Consider the following 16,247-nt stretch of genomic DNA (forward strand, 5'->3'; position numbering starts at 1 on the left):
CCATAAATTACTGGAAGTGAAGAATGGTGAGCACACAGTAAGAGCCTCGACAAAGAAAGCTCCCTATAGGCTAGAGCAGACAAGAACATACCCAGGAAACAGGAAAGTTTGGTGTTTGTTGTTGTTTTTAAGGCCAGTACAATTGTGGCTCACCAAACCACACAGTACCTACTTCCATATCTTCTGGAGCACTGGAGACTTGAGAAAACTTCTCCATCCTACCTTCCTAGGACTGTAAGAACAGGGGACTGGCATTGGTAAGTGGATTGCAATACAGGGCAGACGGGCTGTGTTTGGCTTGGTGCATCACAGGTTACACAGGCCTGGTTTTAAAGTTTAGTTGCCCAACGCAACGGTTTTCTATTCAGGAGAAGCCTTAAGTGGCGGGGACGACGGGCTCCCTTCCCCAAGTAACTGCAACCCCAACATCAGTTTGCATATTTTTTCCAGTTCCAAGACACAGCCCTGAAATGTAAGTCGTCAAAACACTTGTAAGTGCGTCAAGAGTGCCTTTAAGGATGTAAGGAGAGGCGTGGTAGGTCACAGCAAATGCCTATCTAGTGCACATCCTGTTTCTCAGAGTGGCCAACCAGATGCCTCTAAGGAAGTCTACAAACAGGATACGTGGGCAATAGCATCCTCCCACTGTGCTGTTCGCCAGCAACTGACATTTAGAAGTGTGCTACCTCTGATCCTGGAGGTAGCATATAGACACCCTGACTAGCCTTACTCTCCATGAATTTGTCCAATCCCCTTTTAAGGCTATTTAAATTGGTTCACATATTTGTAATCCTGGACAGCCTTCTCTTCTGTTTAGGCTTAAAAGATTTCCAGGTCAGAATAGGTGACTTCCAGGGACGTTTAAGCCCCAACACCTCTCTTTTGACAAGTTAAGCGCTATCCATCACAACATATTTAAGGGGAGTCTGCTTGTGCATCAGTCACCAGGCTCAGGATTGAAACCCCCTTTGCCACTGCCATGAAACCAACAGCAACATCCAGTAGCCATCATTGTGGCCATTGGGTTCCACTGATGCTTCCTGGCCTCCCATCTGGAAACCAACGTGACACTACAAAATGGTTTAGGGCGCAATCCAACACCGGGAGCCAGTGTGTCGTAGTGGATAGAGGCTTAGAGTGGGATCCGGGAGATGCAGGTTCTAGCCCCCACTCAGCCATGAAGCTCGCTGGGTGACTTTGGGCCAGTCACAGACACTCAGCCCAATCTACCACACAAGATTGTTGTTGTGAGGATAAAATGGGGAGGAGAAAAAAAAGGCGGGATATAAATGTAATGAGAATAAATCCTATTAACGTTTAGACAGTGGGGGGAAAGTCCTACAGCTCCCAGAAAAACAGAAGTACGAAATATTACATCAATTTTTGAAATGGTGATCTATATAGTTGGGAGCATTTGTGCTTATGGGTGCCCACATATCATTATTCACATACTGTAGAACACGGGTAGGGTGATCATATGAAAAGGAGGACAGGGCTCCTGTATCTTTAACAGTTACATAGAAAAGGGAATTTCAGCAGGTATCATTTGTATGCATGCAGCACTTGGTTAAATTCCCTCATCATCACAACAGTTAAAGCTGCAGGAGCCCTGCCATCTTTTGTATCTGGTCAAGAGGACAGGGCTCAAGCAGCTTTAACTGTTGTGATGAAGAGGGAATTTCACCAGGTACTGCATATTTTCAAATGATCCCTGCTGAAATTCCCTTTTCTATGAAACTGTTAAAGGTACCGGAGCCCTGTCCTCCTTTCCATATGGTCACCCTAAACAGGGGTGCACAACCTCTTTCAGCCTGAGGGCAGGATTCCATTTCGGAGAAGCTCTACAGGGGGTGCATTTCAGTGGTAGGTGGGGACTGAATTCAAAAGGAGCTGGACCGAAGGGAAAAAAAGAGCAAGACTGTGATACCAACAATGCCAGAGTACTGTATCTTAAAGCTCAGTCTTAGAAAAGCCCTTTCAATCTTTCAAAATGGGAGGGGGTCTGCACAAAAGCTGAGAATCCACCAAGTGACTGGTGGTAAAAAGAGAGAGCAGTGGAGCTGGGGAAAGGGTGTGTGGTCTTCTGGGGACTCCAGGCATGCCAATTGTTGCCCCTGAACCTGAGCTCCTGCACCCCTGCTGTAAGATGACAATAGCATACAAATATGGAGTTCCACTGCCCCGTGGGGGAATTAAACCTCAGTTTACAGCTGACAAATAGAGATACGATTGCATGCCTTAAGCTCCACCCTCACTTCGGGAGTTTATAACAGAACAAACACTTAAATCTAGGCCTCAGTCTAAGATATTTTAAACCACACCCGATGTTTGAAGGTGATGGGCTTCTATTTCCTCCACCTCCAGCTGACAGGAATTTTATCTTTCAACATCTTGTAAACTTACTGAATAACTAGAATGCAGTAAAGTCAGCGGGGAGATTTATACTCACAATGAATGGAAAGATACTCATAAGGTGTAGGTGAGATCACACTATAACTAGGTCTGATGCAATAAACCGGGCTTCGTATTCAGCCTAAGCCTATGAAATTTTCCCCAGTGGCCCTTGGATAATCAGGTTTAATTTACTCAAGTGCCTACGAGGAACAGAATGATCCAATTTGTTCCAAAGAGTTCTTGTGCGTCAAAGATTTACTTCCACCATCCTACCCTAGTAGAAGGATTAGATTTAAAAACATGCTTCTTGAACGGTGGCCACTGAGTCATAGTTAGAGATTCCCAAATCTTTGACTGGTCCGGCAAAAATTAAGCAGTTTTAGGTCTCATTTTATTTCAGTGGGAGATATTTCAGCACTTCGAAATAACATCTTTAAATCAAATAAAAAGCACAATGAGAGCCAGTCAAACAAAATCCATACTAACTCTTTTATTCTCCCCCCCCCTTCCCTCCACATAGGGCAATATTGTTAAAGTAATAATAATCCTAATCATGATTTTCTGATGGTCTCTATTGCTATTAAGGTTTATACTATATTGGTCATACAGACAGCAATGTAGCTATGTAATTTCATGGGAGGGAGGCTTTACATGTGTAATTACTTCAGTTGTGAAGCACAAAATGAACATTCTCTCTCTCCCCCCCCCCATGTTTTACAACTGCTTCTGTATTATTGATAATGTTAATGCAAAAGGGAAAAAGTTGTTTGGCAATCCAATTTTTTACCAAAAAAGAATCGAAAAGAAAGAAATCCTCTGAGCGTGTGCAGTTTTGCATTTTAAACTCAAACCTTAGCACCACCAGGATAAAACGGGGTTAACTTCTGATGGCCCCTGGGAATAAGCGGCATTTTGTTCTAGGGAAGGAGAATATATTTCTAAAGTCAAAATAGCAAAAGGAGCCTCTGTAACCATGTACTTGCCAAAAACAATATTGTTGTTTTGTTTTGAGTTGTCTTAAATTTGTAAACCGCCCAGAGAGCTTCGGCTATTGGGCGGTATAGAAATGCAATAAATAAATAATAAATAAATAATCAGCCACCCTCTGACTATAAACATTTTTTCAGAAGAAGAAAGGAGACTGTCGCAAGCAGCAGTAATTCCAGTGGCCCATGGCTTGCCTAGGGTAGCCCAGGTGGTGACATGTATTTATTTCATTTATATCCCGCCTTTCTTCCTCCAAGGAACCCAAGGTGGCATACATAATCCTCCTCCTCTCCTGTTTATCCTCACAACGACAATAGGGCTTATTTACTACTGCCTCCATCACCTGTTGCTCTCTGGGTGGCTATTGACGGGAGGAATCCTCTGGACTGCAGGGCGCTGGGCTTCAGCCCTGAGGTCCGGTTCAGTCCAGTCTGCACCAGTAAACTTAGAGCGTGCTATGCTGAAACTCTGCATTTCAAGCCAAACAAAACTTTTCAAATAGCCCACAAAAGGTCCAAATTGACTTCTCATCAGTACCAACTGGCAACTGTTCTGAATCATTCCTTTTAGTTAGATATTTCAGCTTGTATGCCATTAACAAGGCAGGGGGCTGGAGTTATTGGTGTTTTGGTTAAACATTTCCAGTATCCCAACCATGTATGAAGATAACATCGTTAGATATTTTCACAGTTGCAATCAATACCGATTAGTTACACATGTGGGCCAGTGAGAACCTTTGAGTTCAACTGTAATAATAATAATAATACTAACAACCTCAAATGTTTAAGGCTCTTGGTTTTCTTTTCAGCAGTTAGTTAAAGCATAAATCAAACTGTCACAGCAGTTTGTGAGTATCATGTTACACGTCAAACAGACAATAAAAACCATCCTGCATTTAAAAGTCTTACACCAAATGAGAGAAAATACAAAATACTAACAACTTTGTTCAAGGTTGTGCAGTGCAACTCTATAACATGTGGACTTTACTTATTAAAAAACAACACAGTTCTGCAAGTAGTACTTACTCTCTAGAAAGTATACTTAGAAAGGCAGCCGTAGGATGGGGTATTAGATTCCATGTTAACTGTTTGAGGTTATTTTAGAAGGATTTAAAAAACAACAATAATAAGGCTACTAAAAGCCTGACAAACCTCGGAGAAGTAGCCTTAGGTACCTGCTGAGGCTTAAAACCAAAATCTTTAGTAAACCTCTGTTCCAATGCTATTAACAGTGAACTCAAGAAGGAGAGCAAGAATAGGAAGGTGTTTGTTATATAAGGTATATAAAGATCGCCATTTCTCCAGAATAAGTTTAATTTGATTGCATCAAATTAAACAGAGCCACATACTTTCATTATCCCAGTGAACTGCCTTAAAAAAAGGAAGCCAAGATAAAACAAAAATGACAGCATTTCACAAAAATAGTCACAACTGATGTGTTATCTATGCACAACTACTTTACTTCTCCCAGTGTTATTGGCCGATACCACATTCCTGCCAGACGCATTACAGAGCACAACATCTGCCCATGCAAAATGCTGCGAAATCCATAAAGCCGTTCTTAATTGTGCCCTAAACCAACCTGGATTATAAAGATCGAAGGACAGAGTTAGAAAATAAATAGCCATTCAATAGCTCACTACCAAACACTCCCAACATACCCAATTAATATTGGGGAGTAGATACCCCTACATTAGCTCACACCCTAAAAGAAGGAGCGGGGGGGGGGGAGTGGAGAGAGAGAGACCGACCGCTTTGCTTCTACCTTGTGCAGGGACCATTTCTTCTTCCGCACTGAATTGCTTCCACCAGCAAGCCCCTTTGACTATAAACAAGGCAGCTCCAGACCTCACTTAACACTAGTACAGTGTTTAAGACCAAGCTAAACAGCAGAAAACCCCGCTGCCAAGGTCAATTGCATGAGGGTCCTAATTGTAAGCTTGACATCAACTTACCACCCACAGCAGGCAGGAGGAGGCAAAGGTTAGAGCAGCAGCTCTGTCAAAAACGTCACAAACTGCCGGCTTTCGCAGAAAAAACCCCATCACTACAACTGATATAGTGTTTCACTTGTATTTTTTTTCTCAAAAAAAAAAGGTGGGGGCAAATCATCATGCATGGCACCCCATCCTAACTACTTCGGTAGCTATTGCTTCATTTAAACTGGCACATCTCCACACCGCAAGAACAGTGGGGGATCTAGGTTGGATTTTTAAATATTTTATTACATGAAAATGTTATGGTCTTGAAAATAAGCTATGTTCTCGCAAACATTAACTCCATCACCAAATGTAAGCTTCTAAAAGAACTCTACCAGGATAGATTTATTTTGCGTCATCCTTTCCATTTCTGCAAGTGGGTGTCTTTCTTAAAAGATGACTTCTACTTTTTTGGGGGGGGTAAATTTGCTTGATATTCATTTAGTCTAAGCACTAAATGTTACTGATGTCATAGTCACAGCAAATCATTTAAAATATATACATCTGGAGACTCCAGATAGGAAAAAGTTCTACACTACATTTTAAGAAAAATAATTTGGCCTAATGGCTATTATCAAATGCAATGGCTAGTTAAATCCTTTTGAGTAGGGGAAATGCTAATTTTCAGTACATAATTGCTGTTCTCAAGTGACACCTGCTATTTTTGACCTGTTAATTGATCACCAGGTTAGCAGTAACGTTCTCCTCACCCACCCAAATGCATTGCTTTGCAAATTTTTTCTGGGGTTTCAATCCCTGAAGCCAAAAGATAAAGTGATTGGTTTAATTATGCCTCCTTGCCACACATATGCAGCTTCTCCCCATGAAATCCTCAGGGAATTATCTAATTAAATTTCACAATTTGCCAATCTGAAAGTGCATAATATGGGCATATCTGGGTTTCTTCCCAGGATTTCGATGGTCAACCTATGCACAAACTGGTTGACGGAGTCACTGCTGACACCCACACATTTTGTATCGTCATCATGGAACAGGTTTTTTTTTTTCTTTTTAAATGAACTTCGTTCTGTGCCAGCTGCATTCTGCTCTACGGTACAAATGAAGATAGAAGGGGATTTATATATTTTTAATCACACTTATTACCCCAAACTTTGGGAAATCCCCTAAATACTCTAGTATTAATAGTTATCAAGTGTGTTGGGTTTAGGAACATAGAACGCTGCTTTATACAGAATCAAACCTTTGGTCTATCTAGCCCAGTATTGTCAACACTGACTGGCAGCCGCTCTCCAGGGTTTCAGGCAGGAATTTCTCCTAGCCTTACCTGGAGATGCCCTTCCCCCAATGTTTAGATGTGGAATGCACATCCCCGCTTGCTTGTGAAGCTCACTGGGTGTTCTTCGGGCAAGTCACACCTATCCTATCTCACCTCACAGGGTTCTTCTGATGCTAAATAGAGGAGGGTAGGATAATGCAACAAGAAATAATTTCTCTGGTACCTTAAAGGCAAAAGGCTATTTCATGAATGTGACACACCGTTTCTTGCCTGCAGAGAGTCTGCAAAACAAACAAGCAAAAGCTCACAAACTTTAAAGTGCTTATTGGTTGGGTTTTGCTGTAGCAGATTTTAAAGTAGAACAAACAACCAGGTGGCATCACACAGCGATCACACCTTGAGCATTTCCCTTCTGGAACTGGAAAAGGCAGAGTAGATTCATAGGGTCGGATCCAGTTTCATTCATGCTTAAGAGGAGACCCATTGCAATCAGTGGGACAAGTTAGACATGATTCCAGTGGTTCTAATTTTAGGCAGGACTAAATCCAGGCCCAACCCATTGAGTTGGAAGGGTTCTTAGAGATCATCTGGACCAACCCCCTCAATGCAGTATCCATCTCTCTCCGTTAGAAACATTTGGATAGGTATTCCCATCCAGGCACCAAACAAACCAAGACCTGTCTCATTTTAACATTCTCTACTCAAGAGATTTGCTCAGGGAGTCACCAGCAGGCATTCCTAGGGCTTAGGAGTCAAAGCGTCCACGTCTATTTAACCCAACCCCGCAACCCAGGAAGAGTAAGACCCGAACACACAGGAAGAATCCATGGCCTCACTGCATTTTCTTTCACAAGAAAGCCAACGCAACCAGCGTCCTCTAGGTGGCGCAAGAGAGTAACCGAACTGTCCCATAACACACTCGAGAAGTTATCTTCAAACAATTCAGCGCGATTTAAAGAGCGTGAGTTCGAGATTGATAACTTTTTGAGGGTGTATTACTGAAATACTAGGTTTCTCCTCCCACCCCAGCACACACACCACTCCTTTTTCGTTCCTTGTTAAAGAGCTCCGCGGCACCGAATCAAAACCCAGTAAGGTTGAAGATCTTTTTACTTATTGCAAATTAGCGCGTTTTTTAAAAGTATGAAAAAATTGATTAAAAAATAATATTTGAAAGCCAAGTTGGTACCTATAGCGGGGGATTGAATACACGCAGGAACATCTAAGCAATTTTTCGATTACCCTCTTCTCTCACACCTCGCGCCCCCCCCCCCCGCGCAACTCCAAGGGGGTTATTAACCCTTTGCTTTCAAGGAGGACCCCGGAGGTGGTTCTCCAGCTGCGAGCAGAGATTTACATGTGGAAACATCACTTCCAACTACCCCCCCCCCGCCCCAGTCGCCTCGCTCCATCCTAACCATATGCACAAAGGAAAACAGTCATGCATTAAACATGGGTTTTATTGCCTTCTGGCCAGCTTGCCGTTTTCTTAAATCACCATTAACCGGACTCAACAATTGCACATTTGGACTCAAAAGAAAGAGACAAGAGAAAAGCCCCAAACCTCCCCGCGGCTCGCAAAGAGAATCGCCCCCCTCCCTCTGCCAAATATACATTGTTATCGACCACTTCCAGCAATTGTGGCGGCGTGGGAGGGGGGGGAGTTTATCGTAGGATCTTTTTTGACTAGAGTCCACCCCACCTTTCCCCAAAAAAAAGAAAAGAAAAAAGAGGGGAGTTGAGAAAAGAAAAGAGAGAAGATCCAGTCCAAGATTTCATCCCAAAGCTTTCATTTATCCTTGAATAGATGGGGTCGGGGGGGGGGGGGAACACACACGCGTTTTCCCCCATAAATATATGCGACAGGCATATAGATTAGGGGAAAGCATTAGATATAACTTAATTAGGAAACCCTACTATTTAAGGTTAGTTTTTGAAAAGGACAAATCTACTCCCCCCTCCCTTTCCCGAAATTGCAAACTTCAGGACTGTACTGATAAATATCCAGCACTCAAAAAGTGCTTCCCCCTGCCTCCCCCCCCCCCGGGGCGCATCACATTTAACTCCACTTCTCCCCTCCCCATCCCCTGTGGGTTTTTCCCCAGAAGAAATCTGAAATCCAACTTTCCAGAATACCTAAAGCCAATACATAAAGTCCATGTTGACCCCCGATGAGATTCCAAAGCAACAGAGCGGTCTAACTCATCGCACCATCCAGGAATTTAAAACTCTCCCGTTTACATTCTAGCGAGTTCGACCACACCAATCGCTCTTCTCCGAACAAGCTCTCCCCCACCCCGCCCCATCTAAATCAATGAAATCTGGAGAGGTGAAAACCAGCCATTCCTTCATATCTTCCTTTATCGATTAAAAAAATACACACAGAGAACATCAGCGGTAGTAGGAGAAAACAAAAAAGCAGTGGTAACGATCAGGAACTTTGGGACGATTTCATTAAAAAAAAAAAAAAGCTCCTCTCGCCACCCGCCCCCATCCTGCAACACACCATATTAGCTCACCGGAGTTATTTTAGGAAGTCGGAAATCAAAGATGGCTGGAGGTCAGGCTACAAAAGGTCCGAAGTGATTACGATCTCTCTCGTTCTCTCCCCGCAAAGATAGTTCCCAAGTTTTGGGTGAACGAGAGAGGGGCGAGGAAGCACCCCCCCCCCATCCAAATAAGGAAAGAGATGGACGGGTAGGAAGTAAAGAAATATTTCCCCCCCCCTTGCATTACAAAAGGTGTTTCGCAGTATCCCTCTCGCCTGCCCCCTCCCACCTAGAAATATTTCCTTAAAGGGTGGGGGGAGAAGTTTAGGGAGTTACCTTCTAGCAACGTCCATCGAAATATAAGACTATGATTGCCCCACACGAGAGGAATTTTAAAAAAGGATGCTAAAGAGATCTTGGAACAACTATATAAGGACCTTTTCCCGGATTTTTTTGGGGGGTGTGGGTGGGGAGAGAGAACAATTACACACCAGGAAAGTCGGAAGGCTTTTTTTGTTTTTATTTTATAATTAATATCTATTGGGAATTCGCTTTTCCCTGCTGAAGCCAAAGTGAGCAGAAGCCAGATCCAATTTGTACTGGCAAAGGATGGAGAGAAGAAGAAAAAAGAGCAAAGAAGAAAAAGAAGAACCTTGACTATTAGAAATCAATCAATAAATAAATACGCACATTATCCATTCTCCTCCCGCAATCGTGAGAAATAAAGGTGAAATGGAAGTGGTCCAGATAGCCCAAGGCTTAAGATTCCGAACCAGGAACCCAATGTCCCAACAGGGTCAGTGCGAGAGCGACCACTCGCTCGCACACAAAAGCAAGCAACCCCCCCCTCCCCCAAATCCGATTCCCTGGTTGATTTCTTTTGCCCATCAATTAAAGTTGGGAATTGACCCGAGTTTCCCGGTCCGTGCCTTACCATTCGCTACATCCAGGGGCAGCTGCTCGTCCGAATGGATGTGCTGGGGCTTCGCCTGCTTGCGCCTCGACATGCTGCACACGCATCGGGGGCAAAATAGTAGCAATTATTTTCTTCTTCTTCTTCACAACAAATTCCTAGAGTTGGGAAATTACTCCCAGGGACCGGAATGCGCATGTCAGAGTAATTATGATTATCAATAATGCATTGCGATTTATCATGGGTCCCTGACAGCTGATTGGCCTGAGTCCAAGAGCTCACAGATTATTCAAATAAGGTCCATTGATCAGGGAGCAGAAGGGCACGCTGGGCATTGTAGTTTCGCCGGGGTGGCCCCGCTGGCCTCCTACATGTGATTGAAGCGTGGACGCCGGAGCCCAAGACGCAGGAGGGAGTTTAGCGCAGAGTTGTTGACCGCCTGATTGGATTATGTTTCCCTTAAGGCAAGGGAACGGCGAAAGAGGCGAAAAATGCCCTGGATCCGTCTTTGAAAGTCAACAAACAGCCCGGCAGCCTGTTTTTCTGGGGGCAATCAGTAGAGAACAATGCATCTGTTATCTTACCTTTTAATTGTCTCCTGTTCAAGAAGTTTATTTATTTATTTGTGGGTAGGTGTCTCTGTGTAAAGAGTCCTGAACGCATCCCTTAACTGGAGAAACTTAATCCCTATTAAATCTCTTCTCTCTTTTTCCACCCTCACTCCCCAAATGAAATAGCATCTTTGCAGAACCAACCTATGTACGTTTCCACAAAACCAAAGCTTCACTGGGCGCAATGAGACAGGCATGCTTACTTGGAAGTAAGGTGAGTTCAACGGGGCTTGCTCCCGAAGAGGGGTCCATAAAACTTCCCAGGTTCCAGGGTCCATAAAACTTCCGCTGTGTCTGAAAGGTTGGAGACTCTTTGAGTGCAATCCTGTGTAGTGTCTACTCGGAAGTAAGTTCCATGTATTTCACTGAGGCTTACTTCCATGTAAGTGGGCAGAAGGTTTTAGTCTCATTGGGTTATCTGCAATTGAAGGCGAAGGGGCATTTTTTAGGGCTGAAGGGGGAGTGTGTATTTGCTTTTGTTTTAACTTACTGTCATATTTAAAAGGACTTGAAACTGTGGCTGAGTTCAGACTACACGCTAATCAATGGCAGGGGTGTAATGGTAGCAGAATGGGAAACAACCCTTTATTAGCGTGTCCTCCGAACTCAGCCTGTTTCTCTGAACTTCTGCGTAAACCTGGTTCTGTCAGATTAAATGCTCCCGTTTTAAATGTCTGTCCATATTTTAAATGCTCCTTGGAGATCTATGGGTACACTTGCTAAATTTCAGAAGTGTTAACAAATTAACCTAAAAGGCAGCAAGAGTGGTGGCATTTTAAGCCCAAACTTTTTGTGCAGCGGCTTGTTAGTCCCTCACCATGAGGAAAAAAATTGAGGTATTTATACATTCCTCTTGGGTGCCCGAGGTGTTTTCACATACATAATCCTCACAACATCCCTGCAAGGGAAGCAATTTGTTTTATTACCCGTTTACCCTACCCTTTCTTTTACAGCTTACATGAGCATTAGGTTCTCTCCCTTACTTCCTTCGTTTAATCATCACGACAATCCTGTGAGGTAGGATAGGCTGATTGAGCCAACAGGAACAGCACAAGACATTTTGCTGCTTATAGGAGATCCGCAAGTGTCCCACCTCCCAACCCAAGGTGCATGATAATACCACAAATAGATCAAGTAATTTTGACACCAGAGGCAGAAAATCCTACAAGCACGCCTCCCACTCCCTGACAGTAAAATAAATAAATAAGGCTGCGATCCTATGCATGTTTAAATGTGGGGGGGGAAAGTCCTAGAACATCCTGGCTGGGGAATGCTGGATGCTGTAGGACTATTTTTTTCTGTCCAAACGTGCATAGGATTGAATCTTACATAACAAACAGTTTTCTGGCCTAACATGACACCCCAAGTTGGCTGATTGAGCGAAGTATTACACTGTGCTTAATGGTGAGTAAGGATTTGAACCCAAGTTTTCCTGGCCTCAGCTCTACACTTTAACCCTTTAATGCTCAAACACTCTCCCCTACTATACCCATATTGCAGTTGTGGGAGGGTAAAACTGAGGCTGAGCTTGGAGACTTGCTTAAAGCTGTCTAGTGAGTTCATGGGTGAGAGTCATTCCTGACTCACAGCTTTTACTCTTAGCTATCCCTCATTTGTCATAAATGTGTCACTCTTTTCCTGCTCCTTGGTGCATAGCATACATATTCCTAGGGTGTGTTTTCTCTCTCTCTCTCTCCCTCAGCAGGTCTTTTGTGTCTTTTTCAGCTGCATTAAGAACTGAAACGAAATAAGTTCCTGGCATAGAGAAAGCTTCTGCTTTATGTTATGGAAAACTTCTGCTGAATTTCTCCTTACAATGCAATTATGAAATGTACAGGAGCTTTGCCAGAAAAGATAAGTGGCAATCCTACACAGTCTTCAGGCAAAACATGGCACAAACTCTCTCAAATAACCGTAGATGCTTGCTGAATATGACATTAGCACTGGGTGCAGGTTCAAATCCATCTGTGACATGGACTCATTTTGTGGCTTCAAGCAAGTCAATAGGTAAAATCCAATGTATGTCCAAGTTGAAGTGGACCCATTGAAATGAATGGGACTTGTTTAAATGGATACTATTGTTTTATACTGTTTTTATATATTTTTATGGTTTTAAATTTTGTATACTTTTTAATGTTCACTGTTCTTAACTTTTGTAAACCGCCCAGAGAGCTTCAGCTATGGGGTGGAATATAAATTTAATAAACAAATAAATAAACTTAAGATCCATTCATTTTAATGAATCTACTCTAAGAAGGACGTAATGCTAAATTTTACCCACTGTCAGTAAAATGGAAATAACAGAATACATGCACATGCGTGCACACACACACACACACCACAGTTAAATGGGTATATACCAAATTTAAATAGCATGCATGACACTATTTTATTTATTTAATTTTAAAAAAACACATGCATAACACTTGCATTTAATTAAAATGCTTTTTTATAACTTTTTGAGGCAAAGCAACAATTTGCAAGGTGAGTGTTGTTAAATGGATTTAAAGGACTAGGTTCTCCCACAATAAACACAGAAATGGGAAAAGAGAAAAGAATCAGGTCTATGCTTCTCGTTTATTACAGGGTAGCCTGGACATTTAAGCATTCATGCAGCATTCCCATTTACTGTATGTAGCTTGTGTTTCGCCATTTAAACTCTGGTGCTTTAAGCAAATAAATTGGCTCAAGAAAAATGAGTACAACCCAGAGAATAAAGCTTGGATAGAAGTACTCGCTGCAATGAATGGCTTGAGGATTGTAGCATAGGGATGCAATTGTTTTCATGAGTTTAGGTAGGATTTGCATTGCAGACCCTGATCCTAAATAAAACTAAGGCTACAACCTTAGACCTATTTACCTGGGAGCAAGCCCCATTGAAGTTAATGGACCTTACTTCTGAGTAGATGTGCATATTTCCTTTTGAATGAGTGTACTCAAGAGTTGCAACCTCGGTTAATATGGTAACATCAATCTAGTGAAGAAGTAGAAAAAACAACAATCCTGAGATGGTGGAATAATTACATCAAAATGATACTGAAATCGTGGAACAAACTAAGCCACCCACCTCCTCCCTTTGCAGTTGTCAAGGTAGGCAGTCTTGTATAAGCTCCTTCAATGAATGGCTCTCCCAGATTTCAGGGGAGGCCTTGAAAAACAGACCCTTTATGCAGAAAGTGGCTTGTGGCAGTCCCATGGGTGGAATCCTGCTAATAGTCCACAGCAAGCTCTCTCATAACCCTGATGAAGTCAAGATGAGGATGCATGCTGAGCTCTTCCAATCCATTTCAGTTTCTCTCCTGAAGCCAAGCTATCCTTTGCTTGCTTCACCTGGAGTCAACTCTTCCCTCAAGGGATGGTCTCTATTTGCATAATGAAGCCTTTTGACTGTAAATCCTTTGGGGCAGGAGAATTGACTACAGTGTTTGTCAAAGGGTGCACTTTCCTTGAATGATAACTAATTGGAGTTGGGCATCAGGAAATGGGCTCTATTCTGGTAAGAATAGTATGTTGAATATAATACACTTTAATTCATGACATCAGGGACGGGGAGCCTGTGGCCAGGGGACAGGCGGATAAGAAATTATTATTATTATTATTATTATTATTATTATTATTATTATTATTATTATTTTACATAGGACAGACCTCTATTTAAATATACTTTCTATTTGAGAGGCTGTCTGGTCCAAGTCCATTAAAAGATAAAGAACCCAAGAAGGAGGAGCAGCAGCCGTGAAGTCGCCCACCAACAGTTTGCACTTGGACAGCAGACAGACAGGTTCATCCTTCCTCATTATAGAATCATAGAATAGTAGAGTTGGAAGGGGCCCATAAGGCCATCGAGTCCAATCCCTGTTCAGTGCAGAAATCCACCTTAAACCATCCCTGATGGCTGTCCAGCTGCCTCTTGAATGCCTCTAGTGTGGGAGAGGCCACCACCTCCCTAGGTAACTGGTTCCATTGTCGTACTGCTCTAACAGCCAGGAAGTTTTTCCTGATGTCCAGCTGGAATCTGGCTTCCTGTAACTTGAGCCCATTATTCCGTGTCCTGCACTCTAGGAGGATCGAGAAGAGATCCTGAACCATTATGATGATATGTACTGGATTTTGACTGAAATTATAGCTATTATTTCTAAATTTGCATCTATAATTATAAATTAGCATATGAAAATGTTATGCAGATTGGTGTCCTCTTTTTGTGATGCATTTCTTCTTCTTTTTGGCCACCCCACCTTCATATGTTGTTGAACTACAACAGTCCATCTACTTCCATTGGCTCTGCTGGTTGGGGGTTGCTGAGTCCAACAGCCTCTGGATGGCCACAGGTTCCCCAACCCTGAATTCCATTTATATGAATTCCACCCTTCATCCAAAGAGCTCAAGATGTCATAAATGGTTCATCTACCCAATCTGAGCCTCACAACAACCCTGGGAAGTAGGAAAGGCTGAGAGATAGCGACTGGCCGAAGTTTACTCAGTGAATTTCATCGCTTGGGATTTGAACTGTGGTCTCCTAAATCCCAGTTCAGTGCTCTAACAACTCAACTATACTGATCCTCAAGACAACTGGGCAGGGAGGCTTTTTTGTCCTGATGTTTTACTAAAACCGTTTAACCCTTTGGATGTGTGCCTGTCAAATCTGCATGTGTGAATTCACCCTTTCATAGCAGCTAACAAGTTATTTCCAGCAATTTCAGTGTCTACCAGACACTGTGGCTTGAATCCACAATGCATAAAACCTGTTACTCCACCATGCTTTTATTGATACACATCTCAGCATCTTCAGAAAGCTATTGTTTCTATATGATTCCTTTGAGACAGCTCATCTAAAACCAGTTGTTGCAAACCTGGGAGTGGAACACTTTCATTATAAAGAAAGGCTTGAACATTTTTAGGAGAAAAAAGTTTGGCTATAAGCTGTTCTAATGCAGGCTGCCCTGCTGCCGTACGGCGCCCATTTGAATTGACAGGATTCCCAGAAGCAAAACTATTACTATATGTTAAGGCTGCTGTGGAAGTTAGTTGTCACATGGAGTCTATTTCCATTTGCTGCTCTATAATAAGCATAACATGGAGGTCCAGACTTAAGAGGGGTCATGATGTCTCTCTTCAAATACCTGAAGGGGTAAGGGGGAAATAGTTATTCTCTGCTGCCCCAGAGGTTAGGACTGAGGGTAGATTTTGGTTGAACATTAGGAGAAACCTCTTGATGGTAAGAACAGCTTGACAATGGAACCAATTACCTACGAGGATGGGTGGGCTCTCTCCCACTGCAGGTCTTAGCCATCTGTTGGGGGATGCTCAAGCTCCACATTTCATGCACTGAATGGGAGGACTAGGTCTGGGGGTCTCCAGTGTGATGCCCATGGGCACCAATATGCCTACAGACCTCTCTCTTGGTGCTTGCCAGGCTCCCTGCCCCTCCTGATTTTAATTTTAACTCTTAAGATTTTGTAAAAAAAAATAAATGGGAAGGTGGCAGGCGGCAAAGTGAAATGCTGCCCTCCCAACGGCATCTTTATTTGGGTTCCAATCACAGTTTTTGCATTTTGGTGCTCAGACCTCTCACCTCTGCTTTGGACTTAGATTCTTGGGTAAGTGGCGTTTCTTTTGGTCTTATGGAAAATTAGTGTTT

At 42.8% G+C, this 16,247-nt stretch overlaps 1 protein-coding gene across 1 annotated transcript in view; it reads right to left on the reverse strand.

Moving 5' to 3' along the window:
* The window catches only part of SALL4 (spalt like transcription factor 4), a 35,678-nt gene extending 25,586 nt beyond the window's left edge, over positions 1-10,092 (reverse strand). The window contains exon 1 of the mRNA XM_063120478.1: positions 10,020-10,092. Within this exon, the coding sequence (XP_062976548.1) occupies positions 10,020-10,092 (73 nt within the window). The remainder of the gene's footprint in view (positions 1-10,019) is intronic.
* Positions 10,093-16,247: the final 6,155 nt, after the last annotated feature.

This window comes from Elgaria multicarinata, chromosome 1 (assembly GCF_023053635.1).
Source record: "Elgaria multicarinata webbii isolate HBS135686 ecotype San Diego chromosome 1, rElgMul1.1.pri, whole genome shotgun sequence".
NCBI classification, from domain to species: domain Eukaryota; kingdom Metazoa; phylum Chordata; class Lepidosauria; order Squamata; family Anguidae; genus Elgaria; species Elgaria multicarinata.